The sequence below is a fragment of the Helianthus annuus genome, chromosome 12 (assembly GCF_002127325.2).
Source record: "Helianthus annuus cultivar XRQ/B chromosome 12, HanXRQr2.0-SUNRISE, whole genome shotgun sequence".
Lineage (NCBI taxonomy): Eukaryota > Viridiplantae > Streptophyta > Magnoliopsida > Asterales > Asteraceae > Helianthus > Helianthus annuus.
Window position 1 is genome coordinate 4,042,376 of NC_035444.2, and position 15,357 is coordinate 4,057,732.

At 39.6% G+C, this 15,357-nt stretch overlaps 1 protein-coding gene across 1 annotated transcript; it reads left to right on the forward strand.

Annotated features, from left to right (window-relative positions):
• Positions 1-11,312: 11,312 nt before the first annotated feature.
• Positions 11,313-12,190, forward strand: LOC110893837 (anther-specific protein SF18-like). Its single transcript, XM_022140982.2, has 2 exons — positions 11,313-11,442; positions 11,747-12,190. Exons 1-2 carry the CDS (start codon positions 11,379-11,381, stop codon positions 12,007-12,009), a joined length of 327 nt encoding a protein of 108 aa, XP_021996674.1. The 5' UTR covers positions 11,313-11,378; the 3' UTR covers positions 12,010-12,190.
• Positions 12,191-15,357: the final 3,167 nt, after the last annotated feature.

A 15,357-nucleotide genomic window follows, 5' to 3' on the forward strand; every position in this document is an offset into this window, starting at 1 on the left:
TTCGTAATCCTCCGCGAAAAGGGACCTACAAGTGGTATCAGAGCCTCGCTCTTTACCTTGTTTAAAACCGGGTTTTTACAAGTTTTGGTGTGTTGAAACACTTGGTTTTGCACCTGTTTTTACTTAGTTTCTTGCATTTTCTTTGAGTAAAAACGTGTCTAAACTAACCGGGAGTGTTTAAAGTGGGGTTGGGTAACTTAGAAACTTGTTTTTGAGTGTTTTGGTGATTTCCGGCATACTCCGGTAACTATTCCGGTCACCGGACTGTGTGGATAAGATTGTCCATATTTGGTAAACTTTCAGGTCATTTCAAAGTTGGTAGAAATCTGTGTCAGACCTTACCTCCTTTTGCCGAAAGTTGACTTACCAACCTGTCACCTTTTCACCAACCCATCACTTTGTGTCTGTGTGTCAGAACCTCTCGAAAGATATCCTTCGACCTCGAAAGACTATCTTTCGATTAAGGAAGGCTCGAAAGATTATTATCCTTCGACCCATCCTTCGAAGTCCGAAGCATATCTTTCGATAAAGGAATCTTTTCGAAAGACAGGTGTCCGAAAGATAAGGATTTAACTCGAAAGATAAGGATCTTTCAAAGGGGAATCCTTCGAGTTCTTGAATCTTTCGAAATCGTTGTTCGAGATTCAACAGTGATCTTTCGAGCACTGTTGATCCTTCGAACAAGATTTGATCTTTCGAAGTGTGGTCTGTTTATTGCTAACAAGTTTCTGTTTTCTTTTAAGATCTTTCGAACTAGGGTCCTTCGACTGTGTGTGATCTTTCGGGTGCTCATCATCTTTCGTGACTTGGACATAGAATTTATTTTTCTTGTCAAAGATGAATCCAAGTTGGTGGGGAAATCCGACTCCAGACAGTGGAAAATACATGAATACCAGTCAATCTCCATCATGGGCCGAATCGCCGGTATCTACATCCTCACAAACAAATGCCACTCCAGCTGGTCAATGGGCGTTTGTTTCAAATCAAACTCCGAGTATTCAAAGTCTTCTACTAAGCGAAAGTGAAACCGGAAGTTTGAACAGGCCTCCAAAGTTGATGCATCTTAATGAATATCCGGGATGGGTTGATCGTTTCCATACATACATTCTTGGTCAAAATACAGAGTTGTGGTTGCGGTTCACTACGGAATTCGATCAATCTATCGAGGTTGCTGCTTCTTCGACAGCTACATTTGCCGATCTTCCTGATGATCAAAAGAAGACGTATGACTTAGAAAAGAAAGCATACGCTATTCTCACTCAAGCACTGAGCAAGGATATTTATCATCAGTTCGTCAGTTTCAAGACTACGAAGAAGCTGTGGGATGCATTGAAGACAAGAGGAGTAGGTAATGAAGCCACACGTCAACTACGACGAGATCTACTGAAGAAAGAATTCGATGGCTTCACATGTATGGATAAGGAGTCCTTGGGAGATATGACAAGCCGTTTCTATCACCTACTTACTGAGCTGACCAACTTTGAAGTCACAACGACTCCAACAGAGGTGGTAAAGAAGTTTGCCGATGCATTGCCTCCTCAATGGAATAACTTCCTGGAAATCTTGAAGTACAACGGAACGTTGAAAACTACAAATATCAACGATTTCGTGCAGCTTCTGGAGAACAAGGATCAGGAAGAAACGTTGAAGGCAAAGAGAGTTGCAGTGCCACAGAATCCAGAGATGTATTATGGCACCTCCACTTCTTCATCTGCAAAAGCCGGTTCACATGCTCCACTTCAAACGGCGTTTGTCACAAGCACGGATATGTATGGCAATCCAGTGCAAGTTCCTGTAAAGCCGCCTCCAACCACAGATCTGTATGGAAATCCAATACAACCACCTCCTCCTCCTCCTGCTCAACAACCACAATATGCGTGTTATGGAGGAACATCATCTGCTGCAGGTCAACAATCAAAGCCAAATACAGTACAGCTTGACACTTCAAGCTTCTCTAAAGTCAGTGTAGAAGTAGCTAAGGAACACATGGAGCTACTTAACACTGTAGTGAGCGCGTACTGTGGGTTGATAGAAGGTCAGATAGGAAACATTAATCTGACACAAGAAGATTACAGGCAGATTGATAAGGAAGAGATGGACTTGATGGATATCAAGTGGGCCTTTGCGAGTGCTGTGAGAAGAGCAAAGGATTGGATGGAAAGTACTGGCAGAACCAGCTTGGAAAGTAAGCGAGACACCAAGTATGGGTTCGATAAGCAGGCTGTTAAGAGCTTCAACTGTGGTGAACGGGGCCACTTTAAAAGGGAATGTACAAAGCCAGCACAGCACGGGAATCAAAATCCCTTCAGAAACCGAGGCAACCAGCAGAATCAGAACAGAAACACTGAGCGTTCATTGGTGCCTGCAAATAACCAAACCAACCGAGCACTTGCAGTTCAGGTGGATGAAGGTTGTGACTGGTCAATCCAGTTGGGTGGTGATGCTCCTGATGGAACAGCATGTTTTGCTCAGATTGTGAAGGAGCTAGTTCACACCAGTGGTGGAGAATCTTCTGCCAGTGGTGATGAATCGTCTGAAGATGAAGACTCCTCTGGATACAGCAGGAGTGTTGATGAAGAATCATCCAACTCTGGTGATGATCATGTGGGTGAGACATCTAATGTTTCGGATGATATTGACATTGATGAACTCTTGGGGGAAGCTGTAGCAGAAACTCAAAGAAGATCTATTCTGGTGGATCAGGCTGCTTACTCTTCGTCTTCTCTCCATTCAGCCTTTATGGCTAATGTCGACGGTTTATCAAGTCAGGTATGTGTCGATGAACCCACTGCTATTAACTGTGATGAATGTGCTAGGTTGCATGCTAGATGTGCTGATCTGGAGATAAGTATGTCTGAGTTGCAAGGCAAACATGATGCTTTACAAGCTAGTTTGTTTGACTTGCAAGACAAACATACTACTGTGAATGAGAATCTGAGTGACTTGCAAAGTAAGCATGACGCTTTGCAAGAAAAATATGATGTGACCTTTCTCCACAATCAGAAATTGACTGTGGACCTCTCTAAATGCACAGAAGCCAACATGTTTTATGAAAACCATGAAAAAGAATTTAAGTCAGTAATTGAAACATTAAAGAAGGATAAAACTGAACTGACTAAAATGGTTTCAAGAAAACAAACTGATATTAATTTGTATATATCTCGCCTTGAGAGTATGCAAAAAGAGATGGCTTGTGTGAAAACCGAAAGTGATGCGATCCAACTCAAGCTAGACAGTTATTTGAGTTCTAGCTATGTGTTAGATCACATCATTGACGTTCAGAAGGAAAAGAGAGATGTCACATGCATAGGGTACAAGAAGTGTCCACCACCAGTGAGACATAATTATGATGCCATGCCTGATGAAGAGGACAGGGTTTTCTTTGAACCTTCTGTGCCTCTAGATGTTAAGGAGTTTGCTGCAGGGCTCGGATACCAAAAGGAAGTATCCTCAGATTCAGATGTGTCAGCAGATACATTTGTGAGTGCTGAACAGAATCAAGATCCTCCAATTGTGATTGAGGATGCTGATTCGTCTGATGATGAATCTGACGATACTGTCCCAGCAAAGTCTGATGCGGTAGTCAAAAATGAGGACATACCTCTTGAGAATCACATTCTATGTGATCCCCCTGTACAACCCGCTAAGACTATTGCAACTGAGTCCTCATCTGCTGAAGAGCCGGAGAGTGTGAATTTGCTGTACACTCTAGTTGGTGATGATAGAATTTACTCAGACAAAGATTTTCCCATTAAGAATGTTAATCAATCCTTAATCTGTAAAGTCTTTGAGAATTCGACGAGTAAGTTCTTGGGAAAGGCAGGACCTAAAGTTACAGTTACACAGTGTCCTCCTATTCCAAAGGCTGAAATTCGTAAACAATTTGGCAACAAGAAATTACCAACAGTGCCAAAACAGCAAAATCACACCAAGCCCAAAGGTAAAGCACCGGCTCAAACTAACAAGAAGCCGAACCAAAAGAAGAAGAAAAAGGTTAACTTTGTGAAATCGACGGGAACGGACAAAATTGAAAAGTTTGAAAATCAATCTAACTTAGATTTTGTCAAGAAAGCTATTGTCGAGAAAAGAAATGAACCAAGCAGTTCAAAACCTAGGACCTCGGGTTCACAAAGTTCAACATCATCGGCTAGACGATCACATGATTCTTCGGGGTTTGTAGAACGAAGATCATGTTTTGAATGTGGAACCATTGGACATATTATTCGTAATTGTCCATATCTTCATAAGCAGAAAGGAAAGGTTGATGATCCCCGTGGCAAAACTGACCGTAAGCCAGCTGTTTCCACAAAACAAGATCCCCGCCTTGTAAAAGAAAGGGAAAAGAAACAGAAACGCCAACAGGTCAAAAGGATTGAAAAAGCGATTAAAACCGATGCGGTTCAAAAACAATCTGTTGTTGTAAAACCAGAAAATTCTAAAACTTCAAATCATCAAGAAGTTAAAATTTTAAAGAAAAACACTGGTGAAACCAAACAGACTTGGAAACCAAAAACGGTTGTTGAATCAGGGGGACCATCACAATTCACCAACCATCAAAGACAAGAAGTTATTGTCATTGATGAAAATGGAAGACCCAAGACCACAATGGCTTGGGTCCCCATCTCCAACTAATTCATTTGAGTTCATGTGCAGGGTGCTTCAGGAGGAACTATCAGTAGTCATTGGATTGTTGATAGTGGGGCATCCAGGCACATGACAGGCGACATGAAGCTTCTCTACGACGTTAAATCTATTAGAGTAGGTTATGTTGCTTTTGCTGGAGATAAAGGTGGATACATTACAGGTGAAGGAATGATATCTAACGGGATTGTCAGCTTTGACAAGATCAATTTTGTGCAACAACTTGATCACAATCTTCTTAGTGTTTCTCAAATTTGTGACAAGAAATTTTCAGTACACTTTGATGCTAATGGATGTTATGTGCTGAAACCCGGCTTCAAAATTCCAAAAGAATGGATTCTCTTGTCGGCTCCAAGGATAAATGATTTGTACGTCCTTAACATGAGTCAAGCTATTACTACGTCTGCACAAGCAACTTGTTTCATTTCTAAAGCCACAGAAAAAGACACTATCTCTTGGCACAGACGAATGGGTCACATTCACTTACGAAAAATGAATCATTTGGTTTCAAATGAATTGGTGAATGGTGTTCCCCTCAAAAATTTTCATCTTCAAGGCGTCTGTGTTTCGTGCCAGAAAGGAAAGCAAACAAAGAAGAAGCACCCTACAAAGAAGATCAACACGGTGGCAGTTCCTCTTGAGCGTTTGCACATGGATTTGTTCGGTCCTGTCAAGCACAAAAGTATTCGGGGTGATCAATACTGCCTCGTGGTTACTGATGATTATTCAAGATTTTCTTGGGTTGCGTTCATGGCACACAAGAGTGAAACCTTTGGCATTATCAAAAACTTGATCATTCAGATTGAGAATTTGTATAAGTTGAAGGTTAGGCGGATACGTAGCGACAATGGTACTGAATTTAAAAATCATTTCATGGCGGAGTTCTGCACTTCAAAGGGTATTCTTCATGAGTTTAGTGCAGCTTATACTCCTCAACAGAATGGTGTCGCTGAACGTAAGAACCGCACATTGATCGAGACTGCTAGGACAATGTTGGTAGAGTCACAGTTACCCATTCCATTCTGGACTGAAGCTGTGGCCTCTGCATGTTACACATTGAACAGAGTCCTTACAGTCAAAAGACACAACAAGACATGCTTTGAGCTTCTTCAAAAACGGAAACCAGATTTGTCTTATCTAGAACCGTTTGGAGCTCCATGCACAATCATCGAGCCAAATGGAAAGTTTGGGGCAAGAGCAATTGATGGATACTTTCTTGGGTATGCCACCCCTAACTTACGAGTCTGGAATCTAGAGACTAAAAGGGTCGAGGAATGGTCTGAGGTCAGAGTACAAAGGCACACCTTGCCAGTCAAAAATCCGGGTCAACCTTGGATGTTTGAGTACGATGACTTTTTCAATTCGATCAATGTTGAAGCCGTTGAAGAAAATGCTGCGGCTAGGATGTTTTTCGAGAGTGACAATGCAACAGTTTCACCGGTGGTTCGTCCAATTCTTGTTAATCAAGAACCATCTTCTTCGGTGAACAATAATACTCTCAACAATGAGGATTTTCATGATGCAAACGAATTGAACGAATCTTCAGAGGATGATGAATTTCTAGATGCAGATCAAGAAGCTCCTACAACAGCAGTTCATGGTACTTCAGAGGGTACTCCTCCAGTGGATACACATAGAACAGCTGAGACTACTGCATCATCCTCTTCGTCAATTCCGGGTCTTGAATTGGTTGTTGATCTTAATCTTAACAACCTGGGTATAAATGTTCCAGTTCCAGATAATCCAGAAACAAGGATTCATAATACCCATCCTCAACAAAACATCATTGGAAATGTGCAAAGTGGCGTACAAACAAGAAACATGTTGCGAAACAACAACAATGCAGGCTTGTATGCAGCTATTCGAGAATCCGGGCAACAAAACGACTGGTCCTTCGCGTGTTATGTCTCACAAGAAGAACCAAGAACATGGAAAGAAGCCTTGAAAGATAGCGCTTGGGTTGAAGCAATGCAGGAAGAACTGCAACAATTCCAGAAGCTGGGTGTCTGGAAACTAGTAGAGAAACCTGCTGGATACAAGAAGATTGGTACCCGTTGGGTTTTCAAATGCAAAAAGGATGACCGCGGAGTTGTTATCCGAAACAAAGCACGTTTAGTCGTTCAGGGTTTTCGTCAGATTGAAGGGATCGACTACAACGAAGTCTATGCACCTGTTGCACGTCTCGAAGCAATTCGAATCTTTCTAGCCTATGCGTCCTTCAAAGGATTCAAGGTCTATCAGATGGACGTGAAAAGTGCATTCTTACATGGTGTGGTTGAAGAAGAGGTGTACGTCGAACAGCCTCCAGGTTTTGAAGATCCTATCCATCCCGATCGGGTTTGGTTGCTCAACAAAGCTCTCTATGGTCTACATCAAGCACCGCGAGCTTGGTATGCAACCTTATCTCACTATCTGCTGGAGAACGGTTTTCGCAGAGGTCTTATCGACTGTACTCTTTTCATCAAAGAACAAGATGGAGATCTTCTTCTGGTACAGGTATACGTTGATGATATTATTTTTGGTTCTACTAATGATGTCTTGTGTAGGGAATTCGAGCGCATCATGCAGGATAAATTCGAGATGAGTGCTATGGGGGAAATGACTTTCTTCTTGGGCCTACAAGTACAACAAACGGAGTCTGGGATATTCATCCATCAGACTAAATATGTTGGTGACATCTTGAGCCGGTTCCAGATGTCTGATGCAACGCCCATTGGTACCCCATTGCCAACTAATCACGGAATTACTCCTGACTTGAAGGGAGAAGCTGTTAGCCCCTCAAACTATCGCGCTATGATCGGATCTCTTATGTACCTCACAGCATCAAGGCCAGACATAATGTACCCAACATGCCTGCTTGCCAGATATCAAGTTAACCCGAAGGCCTCACATCTTGCTGCTGTTAAAAGGATCTTTCGTTATTTGAAGGCGTACCCTGACACCGGTCTGTGGTACCCTAGGGATAATAACTTTGAATTGGTAGCTTTCAGTGATTCTGATTTTGGCAGATGCAAAATCGACGGCAAATCCACAACGGCTGGATGTCAGTTTTTAGGAAATCGCCTAGTTACATGGCAGTGCAAGAAGCAGACGTGTGTCGCTACATCAACATGCGAAGCTGAATACATTGCTGCCTCAAGTTGTTGCTCCCAAGTTCTTTGGATCCAACAACAAATGCGGGACTACGGTTTTGAATTCCTAACTACTCCTATTTACGTTGATAATTCTGCTGCTTTAGATATCACTAGAAATCCTGTGCAGCATTCAAAGACCAAACACATCGAAATCAAATATCACTTCATACGTGATTGCTTTGAGAAAAGGCTAATCGATGTTGTTAAGGTCCACACCGATGACCAACGTGCCGACTTATTTACCAAAGCTTTTGACAAATCAAGATTTGACTTTTTATTATTGGTAAACGGCATTAAGGTCAAGCAAGAGTAAAACCAACATCGGAAAATCATTTTTGTAAATACCCTTGTGTTTTTAAATTTGTCTTAGTTTATTGATTTTAGGGGGAGTATATCCAAAAATCTGAAAATCCAAAAACATCGAAAAATTTCAAAAACACAAAAACAATAGAAAAGCAAAAATGAGTTTCCTGGCGAGCAAAAGAGAAAATGATAGTACATCAGTGGTCTATTCAAACCTCTTTAAACCTTAAATGAAAAACGATAAGCAGCTCTATATAAGATGTATCGGTAGGCTCACAATCATTTTAAAGTGTGCAGGGTGATATAAATCTTAATCGACTGAAGACCAGGTGGGAACCATTCATTGGCATATGGTCTTAGTACCGAAATTTCGTTTGATAGATTGCCGAGGTTCTGAGATATTCGGTCTTTATGCTGCTTATCATCTGGGTATCATGGTTGTATCTTTTACCGAAAAATAACGGGGACGCAAGTCTAGATCTTCCATGATACTATACATACGTGTACATATTGCATACTGCATTCGACCTCAATAAGTGATAAACAATCACATGTCCATATCAAATAAGTGATAAAAATATCACATCTATCCGGGTGTCAAGTTCGTCTCTCTGCTGTACGGAAGTACTGACCTGTTCACGGACTTGCACCTGTGCCCTCATGCATACGAAAATCAAGTTCCTCATCAATAAGTGATTATATCACATAGGACTTGTTTTCAAATCAAAATAAGTGAGTATCTCACAATTTATACGGTCAAACAGATGATAATCGGTATACTCACCGGTAAGATGAACTCTCGTGCATACCTTGATACGGGAATGTGTCGTGATGTGGATGAACACCGGTCGGTAAGTATAAATCATACCTTAACGTATCCCCTCGCCATGATTACATCTGATAAGTTGAGCTTAAGTGGACAACAATACCGATAATTGTTATAGGATGTTTATCTTAATGTTAACTAACTGAACAACAAGAGTGTTTTGGCATGACCGTATACTGATATGATTCTCTTACCCTCGAAACTCGCAAAAAGAATGTTTGTATATATTTATTTATTTACTGCTTAACTTTTATTATTTCTTTTAAACAGTTTCGTCGTTTGGTGCATATCAGCACGACATTAGCGGTGATGTCGTTTGATAACACTCAAAGGATTTTAAATTGTTGTCTTTTACTTTCAAAAATACCAAAAAGATTTTAGGAGTGTTTTAATATAAACTTTATAAAAGCCAAAAAGATTTTCTTTCTACTTTATTTTCGATCGTACGATGTTGGAGCTCAAGTCTTCGTTACCTGAAACCTGACTGAAAACCGAACTGACTAAATCTTCATAAACGGTCAAAAAAAATTTGCATGTTTGAAAGTTAAAAACTAAAATTGACAAATTTAAACTTTCAAACTGTCGGACGGTGTTTGATTATGACATGGTCATTCGTGTGTCATGTGTGTATGTTAACTATATTCCAAGCAGTTGTTCTCATTATGCGTTTAGATTTCTTGCATGTGCAGATTCTAAAGGCTGGGAGAACATAGTCGATGACAAGCTCTGGAATGAAGACACGACGAAAAGGCGCTCAAGTGATGAAAATGATCGAGTTGCCGTTGGCCATCATCAACACCACAAGGATCTCACTTCATAAAGATAAAGTCTTTTCACGAGCATAACTCAAGGGGGAGCTTATGTTAAGGGGGAGTTTGTCAACACACTTCCTACATGATACGGGTAGTTTGTTGATACACTCTCTGCTTTCAAGACGTGAAGACTTTGAAGATCCTCCGACATTGAAAACTTGAAAGGACATCAGAGTTTTGATAACTCGAAGACAAAAGACCGTCGAAGTTCAAGACGAGTCTACAGCTATAGAAGATAAAGACAAAGCTACAGCCAAGGGGGAGTTTGTTGGTGCACTTGTGTCTGTACTTTGTCTGTATTCGGTCTGCATGTAACGATGTCCTGATTTGTGTTGTAAGTTGACCAAGTCAACCATCCTCCGGTTTGACTTGGACAACAGTTTGTATATTGAAAGATGTTCTGATCGAAGGATAGCTTCTCGAAGGATTCTGTTGATCCTTCGAGGTGCACGAAAGATATAGTTCGATTGTTAGACCTCGAAGGATGATCCTTCGAGGTCAATGCTGATGATACGAACAACTTATCCTCGATAGATGATCCTTCGGACCATCTATCGGATCCTTCGATCTGGCATCATAGGCTGGGTATATATATACCCATGCAGTGTATGTGTGAAAAAGAGTTCTGCCATTTGCACATCCGAGAGATAGAGAGCTTTGAGAGCATTCTGTCCAAAACTCACACACACACTTAGAGAGTTTATAGAACATTTCTGTAAACATTGAGCTTGTAACCGAACCCTCATTGCATTAATACAAGTTGTGTTAATCGGTGAACTTGTGTGTTTGTTTCTCTACTTGCTACTAACTCGGTTTGCTTGCTAGCTTGGATTCCGCACTCGCTAGTAGGTTTGTATAACAAGGTTTAGGTTCGTAATCCTCCGCGAAAAGGGACCTACAAAGGTTCGTAAGGAGCAAGGATTAATGAATAAGAAGATTCCATGTGAAGTGTTGAATACAGAGGAGATTCGAGAAGATAAAACTGTTTGGAGTTCAAAATCTGCAACAACTTAAGGATGTTCTTGATTAGGGAGGTGAATGAAGTTACTAATCACTACACATCCTTAAAGTACATGGGTTATATGGTAATTAGTGTAAACATTGGCGGTTACAAAGTATAGGCACTGAATGTGACATTTCAGAAGTTAATAACTACCACCCCAAGGGTGGCGAAATCCCTTGAGAGACACCCCTTGATCGATGGCTGCAAAGGAAGAAGGAAGGGACGTAACTTTTGATTCTAGAGACACACCCCTTCATGTTTAATTACATCCACATATTCAAGAGACGCACCCGTTCGTGAAAGGACACGTCTATTGGATCGCACCTTTTAGAAACTATAAATAGGGATAGATAGTTTCATTTGTAATTCGTTCATCACATTCTATTGTATTGTATTCAAACTCTCATTTTATATATTTCAAGTTATTCGATTGTCTATACAGCAAAGATTCATTTTGGGGACAACATGTATACAATGCACGCACCACAAAAGTCAATATAAGACAAATTTTGTGGAAACTTTAGCCATTTTTTGTTTATTGTTTATTTTTATTTTCATGACTTTCAGCATATTTTTTCCTATAAGTACCCCTCATTGTCTCATCCTCTCTTCACCAACCTTGCAACAAGTGTTCTTGAGCTTAGTTCAGTAACTTAAAAATGGCCAAAATTTCAGTTGCTTTCAATGCTTTTCTTCTGCTTCTCTTTGTTCTTGCTATCTCAGGTTCTCAATCAATCTTATTTACACTCACTTTGTGTTCGTTATATTCAGACTTTTACACCTTAATGTCACATATTTTGACCCTTCGGATGACGCTTAGTTTAGTAAAGTAGACCGTGACATTAAGCTAGCAATCATACTTCAATAATGCAGCAAAAAGAAGCATTTTATAAGTATATAAAAGTGATTTGATTAGCTTTTATTTCGTGCAGAAACTAATCATATTCATCACAAAACTGCATTCGTTAGACATTCTAGTTTCGTGTATAACGTACCTAACACAGTTTCTTTTGTATAACGTGTACAGAAATCGGATCGGTGAAAGGAGAATTATGTGAGAAGGCAAGCCAGACATGGTCCGGAACATGTGGCAAGACAAAACACTGTGATGACCAGTGCAAGTCTTGGGAGGGTGCAGCCCATGGAGCTTGTCACGTGCGCGATGGGAAACACATGTGCTTCTGCTACTTCAACTGTTCCAAAGCCCAGAAGTTGGCTCAGGATAAACTCAGAGCGGAAGAGCTCGCCAAGGAGAAGATTGAACCCGAAAAGGCGACAGCCAAACCTTGAGTATGTAGCAAATGTCATACGATTATGAATAAAGAGAAAATGCTTTCTACTTGGCATATTCAGCATTTTCTTGTGTGTAATGTTTGTTGTATTTGGAAATTGGAATCAGTTGCTTCATTATGATTCCATGCAAAATGTTCTAATGAAATGATATATAAATTATGTTGTTTTGAAGCCTGTAGAATCACATCTCATGTTCCTGCACAAAATGATATAATTACTCTTCTACGGACTTGTAACGCAATTTCTTTAATTTTCAACCACTTAAAATAAAATTTCATAATTATATATAGTAATTGCATACCCTTTCCCTAGGACGTGATCCCGTTTTTAAGATACAATATGATTAATTTTAAAGCCAATAGATTTAAATTGTTTGGAATAGAATTATGACTAAAGCTTACGTTTTTGACCCCCGGGGTCATATTAGTTTAACCCTGTCAGCCTAAAAAAATCTTTTAGCATTTGAGCGCTCAACGTCATATTTTCTCACTTGGCCCCATCACTAACCCCTATCCATTTACTTGGTTAAAAACTAGATTGTTGTTGATCATTAACGTGATGAATTGATGATGTCGTAAGTCGTTCGTCCAAGACTCCAATCGTCCCCCAAAAAGAGTCCCCCCAAAAAATCCTGAGAAGTCGATGTTTAGCGCCCCACAACTCAACAAATAATCATTTTTAGTGGGTTAATTTTCGGCCTTCAGCAGATTTGGGCTCGTTGCAGAATTTGATAGGTATATAGGTTTTTCTTTTGTGCCTTTTATTATATATATAATATAAAACTTATAAAAAACTTTTCAGGCCCTCTGAAAATTTGGGGCTTGGGCCGTCGCGCGGCTTAGCTGACCGAATTGCCCCTGGTTACAACTTGTCTCAGTTTTCTTGTTATCTCTTACTGTTTTGTTCATAACAGACTATTAGAGCTTGTCTTGTTGTTTATATTGTTTGACGTTCTTCTTTCATTAACAAAATTACCAGCAGTTTTGTGATAAAAGACTTAGTGCACCCACTGGCCGAATTCGTCCTGGGTTTGGTTTTAAGTGGTCATCAACGAACTGGAACTAATACCATTGTTGTGTACCATTTTAGAAATGAGAAGATTCGAAAGAACAAGAGATAATCAGGGCTTAATTCATATGATTCATTGATAGTGAAAGAAATAAACGTGCATGGTTTATATATCCTAACTAATAGGCTAATAGATTTACATAACAACCGGCCCAATCTAATGACCCGGACCCACTACTGCACTAGTTAGATGATGACCCCCTAATGAAATAACAACCTTCTAAGTTCTAATCTACTAACTAATTACTGCATGGGCTATGTGGAATTGGAAAAGAGAAATGACATGCGTCACACGCATCATCCATACTAACTGACGTCACATAGGGGTTGTTTGATAACTTGTGAATGGTTAAGTGTTGAACCAGTAAGAGTTCTGAACCACTAAGTGTTGAACCAGTAAAAACATTAGAAACCCCATTAAAAAGTAAACAAACAGCCCCATAGTGTTGTTAGGATATCATATTGCAATATCAATTCACATAAGACTTATTAAGAATTTAACATAACACGAAGACTCGTACTAAAGTGCTCTAATAATAATAGTAACAATTATTTTAAGGCAAAATGGATTTTAATAATCCAAACTTTCACCCATTGGCCGGCAACGGACCCAACTTCAAAAATAACCGGTGGTGGTCCCAACTTTTCGTATATTGTAAACCAATGGACTTTTACTAATAAAAACCTTAATTTCTTTTTGTCTCCTTATCCTTTTCGGCAACTTTTTCGTATAATGTAAACCAATGGACCTTTACTAAACCGAAAAGGATAAGGAGACAAAAAGAAATTAAGGTTTTTTTTTAGTAAAAGTCCATTGGTTTACAATATACGAAAAGTTGGGACCACCACCGGTTATTTTTGAAGTTGGGTCCGTTTCCGGCCAATGGGTAAAAGTTTGGATTATTAAAATCCATTATTCCTTATTTTAATGTGTATACCATATGCTTCGTGACTGTTAAATTAATTAACTAATCATTAAATAACTTTAATGATTTCTTTGTTTCTAGTTGATGAGCTTTGCCCAGTTTGCGATAAGGTTTGTTTGGATAATTACGGGGTGTATGCAATTCATTGCAAGGAGCTGTCGGGTTTCAGGTACATACGCAATGTGGTCGAGGATGTTCCCTATGATGTGCTAAAGTGGGCAGGAATCTCCGCAAAAAAGAGGCTCCTTTGAATTTCCTAACTGATCTGTTTGAAGGGAGGTCCACTCTTTGGGAAGCGGTTGTTCTCGTGTTTGGATGGGAAGGTAAGAAACACACTTGTATGGACCTTACTGAAGTATCCCTTCTTATTTGACTCAAGGACAACCGGTTCATGGCTGGCTAGATTGTGTTGAAGGAAGTATCAGGGAAAGTTGATAAGCATGAGAAAGCTTGTGCGAAGAATCAACATGTATTCATTCCTTCGCTTTTGATACATTTGGGTCCCTGGCCCCCGAAGTTGTCGATTTTCTAAACATATCAGTGCAGCGGCCAGCGGGTCGTGCTCAACAATTTTCTCGACGACGAAGAACAATTGCTTTTTTTACGGTAGGATCAGGTTTGCTTTTTAAATGGGGTTGCAATGCATCTTCTTGCATGTTTACCTGCCACTATGTTGTAAATTTTCTAATGGTTTAGTAAAACATTAAGGATTGTGAATCTTTTACCTTCTAATTAATAAATGCAAGGTACAATGATTTGCTATGTTTTTCTTCTATGGTTATCATACTAATTTAGCCGTAGATCTATGTGAATTACCTGGACGAATTTTCATACGTAGTTGATAAGCCTAATTTAGACATTGTAGATCTAAAAAGTTATTAAAACTCAACCTTGTATTTTGTATGTAAAAAAGGTAAATTTAATACATGTAATTTAAAAATTAGTCATCTAAAAATTTAAATACATGTAATTTAAAAAATTAGTCACCTAAAATTTGAGTTTGAAGTTAAACTAGTTGATTTTCCGACCGCGCGTTGCGGCGGGGATCTATTGTCTGCAAAACGCGTGTCGGCAATGGTAAGCAGATACGATACCAACTATCAAAACATAAATAAAAATGACGTTGTAATGATAGTCACTCCGTCCTAAAAAAAAGATTTTAAATAATCTAATATATAATAATATGACGCACACGTCCTACACGTTGGAAATTCAGTTGTTTTTAGTTTAGTTATTACGGTGCTAACACGTTAAAATATGGATGAGCTCGGTACCGGTAACGACACCGAAAGTACCGATCCGGAAAATCATCGAAATTAGGTACCGGCACAGAAAATGCTTGATACGATAC